The sequence below is a fragment of the Phalacrocorax carbo genome, chromosome 13 (assembly GCF_963921805.1).
Source record: "Phalacrocorax carbo chromosome 13, bPhaCar2.1, whole genome shotgun sequence".
Lineage (NCBI taxonomy): Eukaryota > Metazoa > Chordata > Aves > Suliformes > Phalacrocoracidae > Phalacrocorax > Phalacrocorax carbo.
In genome coordinates this window covers 6,091,290-6,111,502 of record NC_087525.1, presented here as the reverse complement: position 1 = coordinate 6,111,502, position 20,213 = coordinate 6,091,290, and the positions used below count along the sequence as shown (strand labels likewise).

Below are 20,213 nucleotides of genomic sequence, written 5' to 3'. Positions count from 1 at the left end.
AGCGCCAAGTCTAACTGCACCACTGTAATTCAGACAAATGCTGAGCTGGACCAAGGTCGCAGCAGGATTTGTGATTCAGACAACACTGAGGCAGATAATTGTTTGCATAGATGACTGTGAGATGGTTAACGCTCCCATTCCTGCTACAGTCTACTTGTTTTATTCAGTGTTTCTGGTTTGGGTTTTCTTTGAGGATGGGAGATATTTATTTTTCTTTTTTAGTAGCCAACCCATGTCAAAGGCTTTTTCTGATTCCAAACCAAGGAATAAGGTAATATATGATCATGGAGTAGAAACCCTTTCTGTATTACTGTGTTCTGCCCCCACTTGTGCAAACAAATCCCCTTCTGCTGAAAGACCCTAAGATTCTTTTCCCAGTCAACTTCCCCTCCACACTTCAGAGCAAACAGTAGTAAGCGCATCAAGGGCAGTCAGCAGCTTAAACCCTCTTATTTCTGCAGTGCAGCCAAGCAGCAGCTCAAAGCAGAAATACGAGTTGTAAAGACTGCCTAATGATGGGTGGAGGGATGGAAAAGGGGCTGGGCAAAACCACAGCTTATGATTATAGTGTAGACAAAGCCACTGACAGGCGAGATCCTTAGCTGACAAACAAGTTAGACAAGTTCAGCATCTGGGCCCTGAATGTAAATCCTATTTATTACTACAACTTCCGCTGTAGCTATCATGGGGCAGCTGTTCTAGGCAGGAGTCACAGCTACAAGACTTGCTAGAGCGTGCAGCCCTCCCTGTCTGGAGCCCCATCCAGGTTCAGGCTCCACACACATTTTAACTCCGTGAAAATATTTTACTTCCCATCATATCAGCAAAATGGAATTGTGCTTTAGCTGTTTTATCCCCAAACCCTGTAATTCTTCCATTGTACATACTGAACATATATGTCGACACCACCCTCTTTTTTTAAATATATTGTTCTGATATAGCACTCAACCCTCCTTCCCCCAAGCTCCTGTCAAACTGTTAAAGAAAGCAGTGCTAGTTACAACCAAAAAACCCAATGGAGAGCCTGCTTTTGGGATAAATATAGCCTAGAAGTGAAAGAAGTATGCAGGGGAGAAGGGAAAACTGGTCAGAAGGGCTACTTTTTAAATCTATTAGTACCATAAAGAATAGGAAAAATCACTAGATTAGAAACAGATGTCAAAAATGTACAGTTGAAGTAAAGATAGCTAACCTTCTAAAATAAACTTTGTTTGACAATTAAGAAGTGATTAAATACCATTAGAAAACTAGCTTGCATTTGTTTAGGAATAGTGCAATAATTTAGTTGTGGGTTGGTTTTTTTTGTTAGTGGGGTAAAGTGATATCGGAGACGATGTTCTTTCAGAAAACAAAACAGAACCCAGCTACGATCAGTTACAGTGCAGGATTTCTAATACCACTTTATGTTTAAAATTGTAATTTTAAAATTCTTAAGGTGTATTTTATCAGTAATTATTTAAATACAACAGATCTGGAGGAGCTTTCAGAATGATATATCTTTGACAAGTTTATACTGGTGCTGAGCTTCATTGCTGGCACATTTGATGAATGACATTGCAATAGTCCTAGTTTGAGTTAACAGATCTTTGTCACTTCATGAATGCAGTGGACAAAAATCAAAGACAGATGAAGGCAGCAAAATAGTAAAAACAGAAATTGGGATAAAGGATAAAAAGAAAAAGAAAAAAGAGGGAAAAAGGATGTCAATAAAAGAATATTCATGTCACTATTTTTTTAATACATAACCATGTTTTTTATAATCAGATTTAAATGAAAAAAAAAAAAAAAGACGTGTCAAACACCAACGTGACAGGGCTTATGGATATGTTATATTTCACAGTTAAAAAGATCAATGGCATATATAGGCCACTGAATTAAAACATATGAGTCACAGTTCAATATTATGTAATACATGCAGTCTAACAATGTAAATTCACGTACTGGAATTTTAGTCTTTCACTTTTCAACCTTTCAGTGTAAAAACTCATTACATCTTTGAAAATAACAGTACTTCTAGAGCACCGGACAACAATTTTAAGAGCTTCAGCAAATACAGCAGTGATCCACAAAGGCATTAAATGTTTATATTAAGCACACACTGAAGTATAAGCAGGATTAATGCTTTGGTTTCTATTGCATATCATTCATGTGGGGGAAAAAAAGAGAGGTAATAATGAATCAGAATTTTAAAATGGATTTAAGAATAACTTCTGGTATCAGCATAAAAACCTAGGACTGGAAGAAAGATGGTAGAGGAAGAAAAATGAAAGATTAAGTTTGTATTTAAAATAAGTGTATTTGTTAAAAAGAAAAAAAATCAAACAGTAAAGCACTAGTTAAAGTCTCAGAAAGGTTCTTTTTAAGTTTTCTAGTTGAAAGTTACATTTCAGTGGCAACTGTGTAGGAAAGCTGTAAAATGTAAGGGGGTGGAGAAATGAATGAAGAAAACCAAAGATGGGCCTGTACCTTTGTTCTAGTTGTTTCATAGTTGCATTAATTTGATTGGTCTTATCCTCTAATCGTCCAATTATTTCATTCTTTTCTTTCATAGCATCTTCAGAAACCTGTGTTCCAAAAAAAGGTTAAAACTGAAGTAGGTACACATTACGCAGTTACCTCAGCGGTATTTTTTCTTTAATATCTGAAGGGAAAAATGTTTAAATGGCTTCAGGTTTTGATTCTTTTTAAACATTCCCATCTAAAAAAATGTAGTTGACAGTACTTAAAATTTTACACCTAGCACATTTGTAGTTTTGTACTTTGGAAGTGTAGGTGCTATTCAGTAAGTATACATTTTTTAATTCGGTTTCCTTTCTTAGTTAATCATTTTGCAAGTCAACTTAAATGCACTGATCATCTTTTTAAAGGAGCCCATCAGAACCTTACCAATAAGAACTAACATGCTTAGTCCTGGAAATCCCTGAGGTTCTCCAACTCTTATCAAACTACCACATGCACCTAAAAATCTTTTAAGGATTTTACTAACGCATTTCACATTTTGATCACTTGCAGAGCTATTATAACCAAAGCTCAAAGATAAAAATAAAAGGTAGAGTATTATCCTTGCTATAGAGATCAACACTTTCAACTGGTCCCTAAACAGCAGAGACTGGGCATGACTAAATTGGCTTACTCTGCCCAGGAAGTGGGTCTGAATGCCATTAAGCAAAATCAGTGTTACCCACAGTCCCCAGAAGTACAGCTTTAAAAGAAAAATAAAAACCTACATGATCCTAACTAACTGAAGAACATTCTCTTATTTTCCTTTCCAGCGCTAGTTATGTTTCTCTTTTTCTGGCCCAGTTTCCTCACAGTTGTAGGTGGAGAAGCAGCATCCTTTGTCTGCATCTCGATTATCTCTCTGCAGCATCCTAATTTTTTTCCCCACATTCTGCTACAGATTTGACTGGTTTTTTTGTGCTGTCTTTGATATTTTATTCCATAAATCAAATTAATGTTCTGCATAAATAATTCACTGCTAAACGTCCCTGGTGTTTGGTCATTTGTTAACTGCATGTTGGGTCTCTGAGATCCATATTCTCCCAAAGCAGCACTGCATTGTTACAGATCTTCTCAATTTGTTAACACATTTTTATAAAAAAAATCAAACACAAATCACAAACCTGTAATTAGCTTCTTGCATTTAATACAACCTTGTTTTCTAAATGCCTTTCCTTACTTTGAAAGTTCAGATCTCCTCTTTTAACTCCTCACTACATGCCTACATTCTCTTGGGTTTTTATACAATGCAGGTGAAAAAGGGTCATTATCATTAGATATACTACTACACACTCTACTCCACACAGCATGTTATTAGGCCATGATCTTATTCTCATGCTCTTTTCTTCTATAAACCCACTAACATTAAGTGACTGCCTTAAGAACTACTTCATCTGAAATCATGCTTGCATCGGTAATGTTCCAAAATGACAAGCTGACCTAAGAAGAGGAAAGAAACCAAAAATTAAGCAAACAGCAGTATTTCACAAAAGGAAATGGTAACGCATCTCTCTCACTCCTGTTAAAGTCATTTCATCAGTTTAACAGCAGATTGTTCCTTTACCTGCAGCTTTTGGTACATTTCCATGTTGATTGCTTTAACTTCATCAAGCTGCTGTCGAAGGCCTATGAGGGTGTCCTGCTTCTCATGGATGTCCTTCTCCAGCAACTTCATGGCAAGTTCTATCTCATGTTTCATACTAACTTGAACCACTAGCTCATTCTCCATATCCTATAAAACACAAACACAATGCCACACAGAATATTTAAACAATTATGCAACAGCTTCTCTCTTTTGAAAAAGACAAACGCTAGCACTAACAGAGCCACAGAACCGCCCACTTCACCACTTCAGAAATTCTGCCCCTCGTTACCTTTGCAAATTATCCACTACATAAACACTACATTCTCGTGTACTTAGTGACCGATTTTTTTTTTTAAACTTTGGGAGGAGACAACTAACACTTACCCTGCTAGTGTTGCACAGAGTTGCATAAGTATTAATTACAAAAATAAAAATAGAAATCCGTTCTACGAGAAAGATTTAGCATACATGCAGAGCGTACAGTATTGCTAACAACTTACCTAAAAATTTCTCAAAGAAAATGTATTTTCTTTACTATGCTTTAGCAACATTGTCACAGAAATACTGATGTATTGATTGCTCCATTGAAAACCCCTTTTTATTACAGGCAGTTAGAGAAAAGTCGATTAAAGGCAACATCTAAGCTCAGCAAAAGCAAAACTAGAAATACTTACATACTGACTCTTCTCAAGCATAATCTTTTCTAGAAGCATTGTGTAATCCTAGAAAAGAACACTTACTTGTCGAAGTTGTGATTCTTCTCGAAGCTGTCTACGTGCTTCATTGTACATTTCATCCAAACCCTGCCTGGAGTGTTTGTATGTCTGAAGTTCTGCTTCAACATCCACTTTAGTTGCCTACAAAGACGCAGGGAATCCATCTTTCTTCATTACAAGTTAGCAATTAATAGCATAAACTTAACATTTGTGGGGCGGGGGGGGGAAGCTCAAAAATATATTCTCCACAGTACAAACATGGAAAGAGCTGTTTCTGCTAGAGTCATCAGTTTTATAATGATAATTGAGTAAATCTAGCAAAATACACATCTCTGCTGCAGTACTTTCCTCCTTCAGTAAGCCACTAATACACAACTGTTTCAGTACTGAGCCATCCAAACATCTGCTTAACCTGTGCTTTTACCAATTAACCTGTAAAACACATACAAGAAGTTACACAGGGAGCTACAAATCACAGCTTTAAAAAAAAGTCCAGCAACTGCATACACAATTACTCCAAATGACATTCCATATAATGAGACAGGTCAGAATGGACAGTTTGCCAATTAAAACACACGCTATTTTGACAAGATTTTGCAGATAATATTGCCTTAAATGTCCTTAGATATAGCTTACAGTCTAAAGAAAAAAGGAAGAAGGGAAGAAAAATGGAAATACAAGGAAAAATGATACAAAATTTACATATGGTTAAAAAACTACCTAGTGTCCTACAATTTTGATATCCTTATGCCATTATAAAGCTTCCCAGATTTAATAGATCCTTTCCCTAATAAAAGTTGTTTTAGATTTGGCCCAGCTACTGCTTACTTCAAGTTGCAGTGCAAGATCATTTGAATGACAATGAACTACACAACATTACTACGTTAAATGTAGTAAAACTAACATACCTCTAGATGATGCTGTGTTTTCATTAAAATAAGGGTATTTTCACTCCTTAATTGATGGTTTTCCTCCTGGAGTTTAATTATATTGTTTTTGGCTATCGCTAACTGAAAATTAGGAAAAAAAAAAAGGAAAAGAAAAGGAAAATCAGTGTGACCACTTTTGTGAGTGGAAATAAAGAAAAAGATGATGCAAGGCCAAGACATTCTCTGCTCTATTCTCAGTCTACCAAACAGAGGTTTAATTGTTTTTAAAGAAAACATAAAGCTCCTGGTTTTAGTAATGAGTCACTTTCATTACATAATAGCACGGGTGTTCAAGATACTTCATTAATTCATGTCTGGTAAAGGAAATGCTTACTTTTCACTGCTTCATTTTGACTTAAAGTCCCTCAATTCCCTTTCCGCATCCTAAATTTTTATTTCAATTTTCATTCAAATATATCTGGTTTTGTTCTTTTTTGCATGCCTTAATATAACATACGGAGCAATTTACATAAGAAAACCTCTCCCAGATTAAAAGAAAACATATTTACAAAAGAGGAAACATTGTAACTGGGCCCTACAGTAGATACCTTAATGTCAGAATTATAAGCCAGCTGATCAAAATAGGTGGACAGTTGGGCTGAAGGCAGGTAAAGGAACCAGAATACTCTGAGAATTAACACTCAGAAAAAATATTTTCCCTCTATCTGGATACATTAAGACCCAGAGTGAGCTAGCTATCCCTTCACAGCTGAATTTAGACATTTCAATTCTCCACTTCATTAACTATTTCTCAAGCAGCTCAAATTTAAAAAAAAATTGTGCTCTCTCTCATAAAGCTAAAAATATTGGAATCTAGTCAAGCATCAAAGATAACCAGAAGTACAGGATATAAATACAAAAGCAGAGCTAGACAAGTGTAAAAACTTTATATGAGCATATGGTAAATAAGCAAGAAAAAATCCTTTGCTAAAGCTGAGAACAGTAACAGAAATTGCTTGGTGAACTACTTTCCGTCTCTTTGTAGCTACTCGTGTCATCCAATATGGACTAGTCACCTGCACAAATCAGACTGACAGCTGGCACTAAGAAAGGCTTCTCTTCAGCTTTTGTCCAAACTGGGAAATTGCCATGTTCTTTTTACTGATGCTGCAGGCTATCTAGGCAAGCTCACTTCAAAGCCCTGCAGCTACTGCACCTTTTCTTCAAGCCAAAATAAAGGTACCCAAACATATTATGCAGAACTTATGTAGATTAAAATAATTAAGTATATCTAAAAAAATAGTATGAGAGGAAATAATATGCATTATACATTACTAAATAGAATAATACCTCTTCAATCAGTTTAGTGTTTGATTTTTCTAGTGAATCAACTCTTGCGTGTAGACTGCTAACTGTGCTACTGGAAAAGAAAAAAAAAGTTATTTAAAATTACATCAAAACTCACTTAACCAAGCTCAAAAGCTTTAATGTGAGATATATTGACTAATGGTTAAGTGCTAAAAGGTCTGCTTCCATTATTTGAGGCTTTCCTAAATATAAGAAAATTAGTTTCCTTTGTTGAACATTTATGTAATACTTTCCAACTCCCAGTGTCATCCCTGTCACTTAAACTCCTGGCTGGGTGTCACCTAACATGCATTCTCCCTTTCCTTTATGCTCACAACCATATTGTATTCAAACATTTAATAAGTTCCCTTGACAGATAGTTTACAATTTTCTTGGATTTTCTCCCCCCGTATAATGAAACCCTTCTCCAGGTTCTTTCCTCCAAAACCCTCTTCTTTTCTAAAATTATTTGCTTCTCCACATTTTTTTGAGATTTATCCTCAGGCTACTTCCTTCTTGATGCTTCCTGACTTCATTTATAAGTCTCATCAGAATTTTATTCCCTTTTATTACTCTGTGGTTTATCATATCAAACTACATCCAAGCCTCCTCCATTACCTGATTTCCTATTTCTGCGGTAAGCACAATTTTTTAGGCTGCACTTCACACACAGGAAAAAAATGCAAACCTATGCTGTAACATTATTTACTTTCCCACGTATTTCTACTGTGGCGTCCTCAGAAGTTACCAGCTCATTAAGAATGGAAAGGCAGAGGAGATTAATGTATTTTAGGATGTGTGGAAAGGAAGAGCTGACCTGAAAGAAAATAGGAGAGCTGCTGAACCACTGGTTTGCAAGCAATTCCAACACATGCTTTCCACCTGCTGGAAAGCAGCTCTGTTGAGAAGGACCTGGGAGTGCTGGTGGACAGCAGATTGATCATGAGCCACAATGTGCCCCTGTGGCCAAAAAGGGGTGCATTGAAAGGAGGGAGGTTATCCTGCCCCTCTGCTCTGCCCTAGTGAGGCCGCATTTGGAGTACTGTGTCCAGTTTGGGCCACTCAGTTCAAGAAGGACAGGGAACTGCTCAAGCAAGTCCAGCGGAGAGCTACCAATATGATCACGGGACTGGAGCATCTCCCTTATGAGGAAAGGCTGAAAGACTTGGGTTTGTTTAGCCTGGAGAAGACTGAGGGGGGATTTTACCAATACTTCTAAGTATCTGAAGGGCGGGTGTCAAGAGGATGGGGCTGGACTCTTTTCAGTGGTGCCCAACAACAGGACAAGGGGCAATGGGCACAAGTTGGAACACAGGAAGTTCCACTTAAATATGAGAAAAAACTCCTTTCCTGTGCAGGTGCCAGAGCAGTGGCACAGGCTGCCCAGGGAGGCTGTGGAGTCTCCTTCTCTGGGGATGTTCAAACCCCACCTGGATGCCGTCCTGTGCCCCCTGCTCTGGGGGTGCCTGCTCAAGCAGGGGGTTGGACAAGATGATCTCCAGAGGTCCCTTCCAACCCCTGCCATTCTGTGATAAACCAGTGTACAAGAACATACTCAATACACAGGGGCTCAGCTGAATAATGACAGCTATCATCACACAAACACCACTGTTCTTAATTGCAATAGTTCCTTTCTCTTCCTTAACTTACTTTCATTTTGCTCGTACTTGATGCACACAGTCATTTTACCCTGTTGAAGGTTTCTGCTCAGTGACTGACAGTTTCAACCCAGTGTATCTTTACCCCAACAGTAGCCATATAGTAACTAATAATCACAATTACCAGCATTAGAAATCGAAAAAATACAATTACATTTCAAGAAGGGATCAAGAAAATCAGCTATACTACAGATTCTACAGAAGTTCTTTGGGGGTTTTTGTTTTGTTTTTTTAAGCTCCTCACACTGTTTAATTTTGTACAATATTACTCAGAGAATTACAATCATTGTTCCCCTATTTGTAGACTAACATACATAGTGGTAGACGAGGTTTGCACCATCCAGCAAAGTAAGAGGGAAAGGCTGCTTTCTTGAAAACTGTTCTTACAGGAACCACAACCTATAATGTGTAGGTAGATTCCAGCAAGCAGTGAACCTATTCAGTTTTGGACCTACACATTAAAGCTGCAAACTAAAATACTATGAAAGGCAACAGAACAAAAACATGTGGATTCACCCAGAACACTCAATAATACTTTCTGAAACCAGTTAAATTGAACGCAGTTAAAATCCAGATCAAGCTTTTCGTTCCTCTGAAGTTATGAATCATAAGGACCTTGATCAGTGTTGGCCTGATGTTTTTCCTGTCTTTGAAGAATAAAGGTTCTGACTGTCAAAAATAAAAGCATGAAAACTGAGACCTCCTAAGTCTCTCCAGAAGAGTGCACCCCTTCCAACTTCACTACATCCTCAGTCCAAACATGAAGAATTTGCACCCCTTTCTCCGAAGGAATTAGAGGTGTTTTACCTGTAAGCCTGCATACTTCAAAGTAATACTTACTTCAGTTGTCTGTTTAGCTCTTCAACATAATTCTTTTGGTCCAAAATTGCTGCAATCTGTACATTCCTAAAGCAAGCACATAATAACATTAGCTTTAACAAAATTACATAGTAAACTATGTACTGAAAATATACCTATGGTATGCAAATATCCATCCTAACTGCGCTTTTTAATAAGAAAGGAAGCAACTTCATCTCATGATCACGAAGTCAGTAACTTACACTTATCAGCGAGAGACAAAAAACCCCCATGCTTTAACTGCAAACGATTTCTCTACATGAAACATAAGAACATATACAGCCTCAAAAGAAAAAGGATGTTTATTTACTCTGCCATAACTCTGGTTCTTTAAAATACTGACTAAATCCCAAGCTGAGGGCTTAAAGGTTAGCAGGTTCATTTTCACTGCTGCCTTGCGATCCTCCAGTACTGTCTATCAGGAAAAGGAAGTAGGTGATGTTGCTGAGGCTTGCTTCAGAGCATAAATATTCATCCAGCTAACTAGTAATAACAGAACAATGTAGCGAACAGTTTTTCTCAACATTGCGAGATCAGAGAACTTCATCTTTAGGGAACCTGACTTATTTCTACAAAGAACAGGGCAGCAGTCAATAAATCATTTATTAACATGCAAAATCTGAGGTATTTGGTGAGGACATACCTTTCCTTACCCCCAATGTCATCATCACTCTTTAAATACATAGAGAAATCGATCACCCCAACCTAGGGGAAAGCAAACGTACACAGTTTCGTATAATACAAGTAACTGCTGTTGATATTCACAGTCTTGTATATACATAATTCCTAAAACCTCAATTACAGCAGCTTTTTAAAGATTGGTCCAGTTTCAGCCAGAAACTCAAAAACCTGAACCGTAACATTTTAAACAAGATTTTTTTTAAGTGTAGTCTCACGTATTTATTAAGAATTATGTTACCTTTGAACAAAATTAACAACACGGCAGGTACCAAATCCCCCCAAAAAAGATGACTTCTTACCTCTGACTGAGCTTAGCCAAGAAACTACAGGACGACTTTCATTTGGGGAATTATCAGATACTACTCAACCCTATCACGGATTGAGCTGACTTGTGATAATTTGTAGTGTTTCACACGGTTTCCTGTCATAGCACATCTCCCAGACTGATGTTTCCACCACGTTTAGCTTTTCGATATTCCTTGCCAAATAACGCTACTTCTCCACACTTGCTGATTCCCAGATGTGCCAACTCAATTGCATTCATTTTTTAAACCTTCTAAGTCTGAATCTAATTAATTTATTTTCTACTCAATTGTAATTTAATCATATATACTATAAATAACATTACCATGAGTTCTGCTTCCAACTTTTCCTGGACCTCTAGCAAAAGTATTTAACTCTAGCTGTCTCTAGCTGTTGCCTCTTCACAAAAGTATTTCAGTTTCTCTGATCTACTGCTTCCTTCTTGCACTCCCTTTAGCTTTTGAATACAAGTAACTTGCTAAGTCTAACACTTTCTTGCTTTGTACAATGCTCTCCTGTCAGTTTCCTACGGTGGTCTTCTACCTGTTCTTTCCATATCTTTTCTAAAAAGTCTCTCCTCTAAAAGCTTTTTTAAAAACATATTTTGCTTATTAAAGCAAAACACTAGTTCCATAAAGAAGTAAAATTATATCTCTACAAAGTTACTTTGTTTTAATTCTCCATGTGTGCATACACACATTTCACCACTGAACAGCATTCTTCTAACACAGGAAAATATGCTCCTGGATGCAACTTCCATCCTCCTTCAGAAGTTTCTCTCTCTGCTCAATACAACTTGCTGCCTCTGGCTTCTCTGAGAAAGTGCCTTATTTACAGAACTCGTCACAAACAGAATTATTCTTCAATCTCATCTGGACAGCCACTACTACCCTCCTCAAATCAAATTTTATCTCCCCTCATACAGCAAAGCCACAAGTGACGTAGATAACAAAGGCACAGCTAGCAATAGACTTTCTCATTTATAATACACACTTGTAATTCTCAGTACTAAGAGAAGCACAATCTTAAGTTTTCTATAATTACAGGCCTTCTAATATTAAGTCTTCTGGTACACAAGATCAGTGCCTAAAACATGAGATAGTAACTAGAATGAACAATTGAAGACAAATTAACCCTATGATTCAACAGCACACATACCCAATTAGCTATAACTTTTGCCATAAAAATTGCTTTTTCATCAAATATATGCTGAAATGCAGTAATCATCACTTAGAATCACAGAATCATTTAGGTTGGAAAAGACCTTTAAGGTCATCAAATTCAACCATAAACCTGACACTGCCAACTTAAACTATTACGATTTTTTCCACAAAGAAGCTGGACAAAACCAATCAGGACTGAACACAGCCTATATTTACTTATGAACATTTGTGCGTCTGCCTTTAAAAAGAATCCATCAAGATTTTTTTGGAAAAGATCAGAGTTCAAAGTCAAAGCAGTTTGCAAAGGAAGAATAATTCTAAGTCTTGCTTTGCAGACTGAAAGCAGCAGCCCTCTTAGAAGGTCCTTTATTACACTACGCAAAGCAGGCTTTTGTTTTGGGTCCTTGAAACGTTCCAATTATGTTCCAGAACAACAATAAATGAACCAAATGGGATAAACTGATCAAGGAACTGTACTTCTCCCGCAAAGGAAAAGGACAAGTTATGCAATTAAGATGGAAGGAACTCTGCATTGCTACTATTGCATGCATTTGATGACAAAGCATAAAACTTTACCCTTGCACTCAGACAATTACCACCATCTAAAGGTCTGACCCAACTGATACTGTGGTTAATGCAACAGCCTCCACTGACCCAGGAGCTGGATCATGCCCTAAACAGTCTCTAGTAAGATTTCTAACAAGTCATAACTCCACAGTAACAAAATTCACTGTACGTAGAAATCTTACGGATTGTATGTACATTACTTTACCTGTATTGACTTACTTGTGAATCTAGGTCTTCTCCCTTCACACACAGGTTAGCATCTATCACATTTAACCCAACTAACAGCCCAACAATAACCGCTCCTTCTTCCTCCATCATTAGTGCATGATACTCATAAAATTCACTGTTAAAGAAGAAAATTGCATCTTATGGGTATACTCAGTATCTTTACATGCAATAAATTAATAATAAGTGACATCTCAATCTGAATTGTTTCTCTTATTTTAGCCGTACTCCAACATCCTTAAAGATGAACTGGGTCTGTCCGTACTTTCACCTCCTAAATATTTAAAGATTCGAAGTACATGGTTTGTCTCAGAGGCTATTACAAACAAAGATACTACCTTTGGCTCCAGAAATCTGAGCCACAAGCTGCTTGAGCTTGTGCAAGGCTTATTTTGCCTTTTAAAATAATTAAAAAAAAAAAAAGGCTCTTCACTTGCTACTAGCCACTTTTGAATAAAATACTGCAACAGATGAATGCTTGGCCACATTGAGTTAGACAATTCTTACGTTGTTAAGAAACACTAGAGAATGCAAAAGAAGAGAAGAATGGTAAAAATTTTACCTCATGTGAAAAAAGGTCTGGACTTCAATGAAAACAGACTTGAAATTAAAGCAGCCAAGTAAGAGATGAAATGGGTAAAAAAGAAACAGAAAGGGCTGAAATACTAAAAAAGTTTTTAAAAGAAAAATCTCCACTGAGCAACAGAATACCAACATTTACTGCCTCCTCCTTGTATTTTTTTAAATAAAGCTTTTAAATAAAGCTTTCATCTCTACGAAACAAACTGTGCTTTCAATGGAAAAGCCACAGCTGTTGAACACCAATGTCATCCTGACATACCAACATTATCTAGACATACAAGAAAAGTCTTAAAAATATGTATAGGTTATAGAACTGAGATTAAGACGACAAGGTTTTTTTGCCCCTTGTGCTTCAACTACCCCATCAGAAAGAAGTTATACTAGAAGAGAGCAAGGCCAGTTTTGAGCTTTCCTTTCCTTTCGCAGTTCTAAGGCAATTGTCCTCCATGCAACGGTAGCTCAGTAGGGAACCATGCATATGGTAGGGGTGAATTCATCTCCTCTCCAGAGGTTACTAGGCCTTATTCTGCATGGCAGAGGAAAGCATTAGGAGCCCTTCCACATCAATCTCATCTATTAAAGAACAGTCAGGCACATTGCAGAAGGCCCACCTACATAACAGGGAGGAAACATTTCTTTACCCATCAGCTGGCCCTCAATCTTGATGAGGTGTTTCGCCCCTCTACCCTGAGGACTGGAAGAAATCAGCCCACAGGCCAGAAGCTACACTTTGCTACACTAAGAGTCAAAAGTAGCTAACAGAAAATAATGATTTTTTTTTTTTCTCAGATTAAATTTCCAAAAATAAAATACAACCAAAATCTACTCAATTGTTCACCTGAGAAGATCTCTCTGAATGATTAAACAGCGAAGGTAGTCAGCCATTTTCTTCTGCATTAGTGCTAACCGTAACCAGGCCCGGGCACGGCCCAGTGGTGTTCTGAAAAAAAAGGGCATGAAGACAAACAGTCCCAAATCAACAATATATAAATTAATTCACTGTCTTAAACACCAGTCTATTGGTAGAGAAATTGGTATTTTTGAAAAAGTATTTTAAACTACTAGTTGAGCAATGCAGTCTGGGAAGCCATAATGTCTAGGCTTTGACTCCAAGCTTTGGGATAATATCAGAAAAATTTTCATCAAATCAGCTGGGCTTGGGAGCAGGCCCTGGAAAGAACAGGAATAGAGGAACCACAGCAGCCCAACAGCAAAATTAACTGGTTTGCTCAGAAAGTGAAAACACGCAAATTTATAACTGAATATGCTTTGTTCTCACAAGTACATGGCTACCAGCATGCACAGAATTTTTAAGAGTGGTGCTGTTTTCGCGTAAGCACCTTCTTCCTAACCTGACAGCGCCTGTAACAATGATCTTCAAAGCCCTGTTTCTAGCTGAAGTAAAACATCTGCGACAATTCAGACTCCTTTCTGCAACTTGCTTACAAAGCCTTCAGAGGAGTTGCGAGAAAAATAACAGAACGTCCATTACAATTCGTCATTCAAGCTTGGCTTCCCAATCATATTCTCTGGGTCTACACAACATGTACTGAATTCTAGCTTAAACTCATTCTTGTTTACAAATTCAGTGGCATCTTAGAAAGACAATTCAAAAACGATGAAACTGGCATGTAACTGGCAAACATTAATATCCAACAAATTAAACCTGGACCTTTAGATCCTCCTTTTCGAGTGCTTGAGCACTTTGGAAGTGGTGAGCACATTAATTCCAAAAAAAAAAACAACCCAAAACCCCACATGCTGCATCAAGATAGGAAGAGTGCAACACGCTTGGCAAAGGGTATTATTTCAACTGGTCTGATACAAGAGTAAATAATAATTTATGTAACAATAAATAATAATAATTTATATACCTATGTGCTGTAAATAAGGTCTAAAGCTATAAATTATAACCCTCACGCTACCATATATCAATCACAATGTAACCAAAACATTTTGGAATTTAATGTTCGGCCAGTGATAAAGCTAAATACAAAAGCAGAGTGGAGAGGAATGGGAGGAGATTGTAGTTCACACTACAACAACTATATTTACATTTTAAAATGACCCTACACAGAAGAATATGAAAAGCTAATACTTTCCTCTTCAGCATGTTACCTTTTGTTTTTATACAGCCTTTGCTAACTAGACACACGTGTTTGCTGCAGTTCTAGACTGCAGACTGACACACAACCTGCTCCTTTTTGCACCGTTTTTGTCCACCATTCAGATAACTTTCTCCCCAAAACATCAGAAAAGAGCATAAAAATCCTACTTTTTTAGCTGTTTCGTACAGAACATGAAAAGCTAGCAAGATTCACCTGTGCTCTCCCCCAATATCATGTGCTAGCTGTTTCAAAGGAAATCATGAGACAGCTGTAGATTCTCTATCAGGTCCTTTATTTTCTTGCTGTATTTTACCAATACTACTTACTTAAGGCCAGGCAAATCTCTGACACTTGCTGCTATTTCCTCAGCTTCTGGATATAATTTCTCCACAAGTTCCAGAGGACCCCAGATGGTTTTATTATAACTTAGAAAGGATTTTCTTACTAGGAAAAGAAAAAATAAGTTACTGAATTAATTTAAATTGCTGGAGTACCTTCCTTCAAAATAGCTGGTGAGATGAAAGGGTTAACTGCTGAGCCTAAACTTCCAGTTAACAGGTAACTGCAACACTGATCAGTTCACCAGTATCCGAAGCTATTTTCTGAATTACTTTTCTGCGAACATAAAGTTGCTGTGCTAGAACAAAACAATATAAAAAGGATGACTAGCTAAAAATATAAGCTACGTACATGCATGGAGTTATGGTAAGCCCTAGACCACTCACAACAAATGGTATACAAAAGAAAAAGTTGGCAAATGTGGAAGTGATTGTTGTGAAGTATCAATAATGATGCTATTAATTATAAAAGATGATAATTTACGTATTTTCTTCACTTCTTAAAGCAGCATAACATACCTCAATTTTCTCTCATTCAAGAAAGAAAGGAAGAAAAACAACATATTTGGAGGAGAAATACACAGCTAGAGCAATTACCACACCTTTAAGGCCATGCTTCAGGCAGTGCTCCATGACAACAAAGAACTGCTGCAAAGGTGGGTAGTCAGAATCCAGTGTGCGGCCAAAGCTCAAAGCTGATTCAATGAGTCCTTTGATACTCAATTTAGCCATGTTCAGTAAATTTGCTCTTTCTACAGCTGTAGGGTCCTTTACAGCTAAGACAATAAAGAAAAAAAAAGTTATTGTTCAAATTTTAGAAGAGATGCAAAATAATAAAATGCTCCCTGGACACCTTGTTCTAAGAAAAACTTATCTTAAACTAGATAAACTCAAAAGAATAATTTAGTTAAGTGCTACAAACCACCATGATACAGAAAAGTATCCAATCTAACAAACACCCTTACAGTTCTTATGTTGTTTTAATAAGCGAAGGGAAAAAAAAGGCCAGAATTGTCAGTTTTTGGGTTGTCTCAGTACATCTTGGAAGCAGTCAGTAACTGCAAATTAACACAGGCATCAATGCTACACTCAAAAGCTCTGCTGCATAACGTCAATGAGTGCCCTTACCATGATAGCACAGCAGCATTCCTATTAATATAAGTATCTATTTTGTGGTTTATAGTTTACCTACAGAAACATACATCATCATCTCATAATCACTTTCCACTGTAGTCTTCATTTCACAGTGAAATAAACACATGCTTTCCTTCTTAGGCTGCACATAGCCTCAGCCGGTAAACCAGGAGAAGTTTCAGGAAGATACTACATACCAAAATTTCTCATATAGCTACAAAATATTGTCTTAAGATCTAAAGGTTTTGCTTTACCTTTAAAATGTTTTTGGTAAGCTTTACAAAATGTACACTACAAAAATACATTTGGGATTAAATCTAGTCAGTAAAAAATCTGTAAGTCTTTATAATCATCTTAATCTGACAGAATGAAGGCGGTTCCTCTTCCTAGAGCACCTGCTACTGAAACTACAGTGTTCGGGAGATTCTTAATTTATTTTCATCTGTAATGAAGCAATTCAAACATTCAGGCCATCCTCTATTTTGCCAAACTGAAACAGCGACAAAACAACCTTAAGTTCATTCACCACGATCGAAGTAACTTGGAAAGAAGCAAAAAAAGTTGATTATTTACTGTTTTCTGCAATTAAATCTAACAAATTAAACAAAAAAACCCAAACAAACAAGGAACACGGATCATCTTTTTTAAGACATTGAGACACAGATGGCAAAATATCCATAGAGATTTTTGTCTGAGAAAAAAATACAAGCCTCTTCTCCTCTGCAAATCTGGGTATTGGTATATGATCTTCTCTCTTTGCACATCAGAAAGCATGAAGAACTGTACACATTAAAAGCAAAAACCCCCAAATCATTATAACAGATGGATACTTTCTCAGTTCCTCAAACAGCAATGAAGTTACTTGTCTCGTTTCTTGCATACCACAGCTTTAGTTATTAGAAACTTAGAAAATTACTTTCTAGTTTTCCGTATTCCTGCCTGCCAAATATCAAATTACCATATTACCAAACAACCTAAACTATCTCAGTTCTCTACAAAAAAAAAAAAAAAAAGACTGACATGATGCACCCGAGGTAATCTTAAAAACTACTTTTATAGTCTCTCAACTTACCAGTACTTCAACAGAAAACACTAAAAGATGGTAGAAAACATAGCAGACAATTAGCAACAGTGCTCTGGCAAGAAATTACCCAGTTAGCAGCCACAGCTCCCTAGTTTGCCTCTTGACTTCCTGCGTGTTCAACCTCCGGGGACTGAATCAACCCTACCAAGAGCAAGATCAGTACCCCTGTCTGGAACAGATGGAAGCTTGTAACAGGAGCGTCTCTGTTGATATAGGTCATGTCGGACTTCCTGCTTTTTTATTAGGTTTGCTATTGACAGTACTAAATACAAACATTATTGTAGAAAAAGCCTTGTTCGATTCAGACTTCAGGTGGATAGCTCTCCCTTGGTTCGCATTCAAGTCTACCTCCCCAAAGGCATCTTACAAATTCCTTTTTTAGGTGACCTCATTTTGACTTTTGGAGCTGACACTCCCCACAGACTTCCACGTCTACTGTCCTTTCAATTGTCAGCCCTCTTGCCTGGTCTCTCTGAGGCAGAACCGCATTTTAGGTCTGTTTTAAAGCAGGGTCTACCTGAATATAGTTATTTTCCTTTACCTGCTTCTTAAAAAACAGATCAAGACTTAGAATTTCACATGGCACGTTCTCTAGTAACTGGCTGGTCAGGGATTGTATGGGGGAGACTGTACATACATGGAGCAAAATGAGCTATGAAGGGCCCTCAAGGGCTCTCCTCGCCCCAAAGCAGCACCCCCAAAGTGACTATTTGCAGGTGGCACTGATGCCTCCAGCATCCCCAGAGTCTGACTAGCGAGGCTTGGCCCATTACATACGTATTATATACAACATTCCTCTCCCAGTTTGGGTGAGCAGCCAAACCCCTACTGCAAACGGGGTGGGGTGGGGTGGGGGGGGAAATCAAGCGTGTAGTCGCTACAGTTAGAGGCTGAACAAGGTCTCCCTGAGTCACCCGGCAGGTAGCAAAAACCGGGTCTTTTCCTCCACTGAAGCGTGCCGCCCGGCACGAAGCCCGCAGCCCTCCCGCAGCGCAGTCCCGCCGCCCCCAGCCCCGCTCCCGCCGCAGCGGACATTTTCTGCCCGGGCGGACACCGCCGCAACGCGGCCCCCGGCCGTTCCCGGCGGCGGCTGAGGGGGCAGCTGCCGTCCTTGCAGGACCCCTTCTTCCCCTCCGCCAGCCACGGCGGCCCCCGCCCAGCACGGCCCCGCTCCCCGCCGCCGCCGCTCACCCATGGCTGGAGAGGAGGAGGAGCCGCCACCGCCTCGGCCGCTCCCTGCGGGCCCTGCGGCTCCTCCCGGCCCGCCCCTGCGTGGGCTCGGCCCCTCCGAGGGCGCCCCCGCCGGTGGGAGGACCCACCCTCTCCTTCCTATCGCGATACCCCGCATCGCGACAGCTCAGCGGCTGCTGCTGCCCTGTTCATAATATATCTCTTGCCCTGAGCGCAGAAGGCGTCAAGCGGCGCGCCTGGGCAGGGCGGTAGCAAAGATGGCAGCTGCATTGCCTCAGAGAGCTGGCCAAGGGCCTCAGGGCAGCTGTCGTGGTTCTCCTGGCTCAGTAGGAGAGTAGCACAAACAAGCAGCATTACCTTGAGACTACTCACCCTCTCTTGTGTGACTGAAAGCTTCAACAGCTGAGTTTTGTTCCAAATCATAATTCTCTGAAGCTGGATAATGTGTGCCAGAACAAGTACTAGTCATCTTATATTCGATCGCCTAGATAAAACTGAATTCAGTACTTTAAACAGTATGCTAGGACTAAAAGTTGTATATGTGTTTTTTGAAAATACCATAAGGTAGAAGTTTTTTTTCTTTAATTAAAAAGAAACCTGAACCTCATGAGAAACCCAAAACCCACTGTAGCACCAGAAGTCTGAGGTGTTAAACACCAAGCATATGTCTTACAGAAAGGGGATTTCAGGTTATGCTTACACACCCTAAGCACTACCCTTTGCTTTAGCAATTTTTCTAAATCATCCTCTTTCCTCTCCCCTCCTTAAGGAAGACTAACCAGCAAGCTGCTAAACCAAAACCTGTGCTTCACCTCACCCCGTTTCAGAGACTACACGCAAAACAACATGGAGGCAAAGGGTAGTGGTGCTGTGGCCTGCAAGGAAGGAGGACCAAAGGGCTAGAGCAGCAGAGACAGAACACAGCCCGCGGTGTCAGGGACACTTTTTATATCCATGATTCCCAGCTCCTAAAAGAAGAACCTATACATTTAAACACTGAACAGCCCTAGCCGCCTGGCATAAAACAACTTCCATTTTGTTTTGGTTTTCCAAGAATCCCAACACCACATAACACACAGTGCTCAACCTCTGTCTATGTTTTCCAGCAGTATCAGTGACTTTCTGGATTAGAAAGACGTTTTAAAGGCAGCAAACAGAAAAAGTGATTCTTTTTACTTTTACAAGATATTTCTTTGATATATACATACTCATTAGGGTGCAAGAGTGTTTTAGAGAATCACATCTCACTTTGGTTTGAGACTAACAGATCAAAACCTTGTTTAAGCTGTAGATCTCTGCTCAGTC

The 20,213-nt window shown here is 38.7% G+C and overlaps 1 protein-coding gene across 8 annotated transcripts in view; it reads right to left on the bottom strand.

Moving 5' to 3' along the window:
- RUFY2 (RUN and FYVE domain containing 2) overlaps positions 1-19,080 on the bottom strand; it is a 31,872-nt gene extending 12,792 nt beyond the window's left edge. For 6 of the 8 annotated variants that reach the window (XR_010375078.1, XM_064464695.1, XM_064464692.1 and 3 more), the window contains exons 1-12: positions 18,909-19,080; positions 16,102-16,275; positions 15,488-15,605; positions 13,892-13,993; positions 12,466-12,589; positions 10,176-10,237; positions 9,515-9,580; positions 7,020-7,089; positions 5,709-5,810; positions 4,825-4,941; positions 4,064-4,231; positions 2,467-2,564 (exon numbers count right to left, since the gene is read on the bottom strand). Coding sequence is in view for 7 of the 8 variants with exons in the window: in XM_064464695.1 (XP_064320765.1) it covers positions 2,467-2,564; positions 4,064-4,231; positions 4,825-4,941; positions 5,709-5,810; positions 7,020-7,089; positions 9,515-9,580; positions 10,176-10,237; positions 12,466-12,589; positions 13,892-13,993; positions 15,488-15,605; positions 16,102-16,275; positions 18,909-19,065 (1,358 nt within the window). In the remaining variant the exon portion in view is untranslated. Of the gene's footprint in view, positions 1-202; positions 1,593-2,466; positions 2,565-4,063; positions 4,232-4,824; positions 4,942-5,708; positions 5,811-7,019; positions 7,090-9,514; positions 9,581-10,175; positions 10,238-12,465; positions 12,590-13,891; positions 13,994-15,487; positions 15,606-16,101; positions 16,276-18,908 lie in introns of those variants that run through there. The other 2 variants (XM_064464699.1, XM_064464693.1) reach the window with 2 other exon arrangements.
- Positions 19,081-20,213: the final 1,133 nt, after the last annotated feature.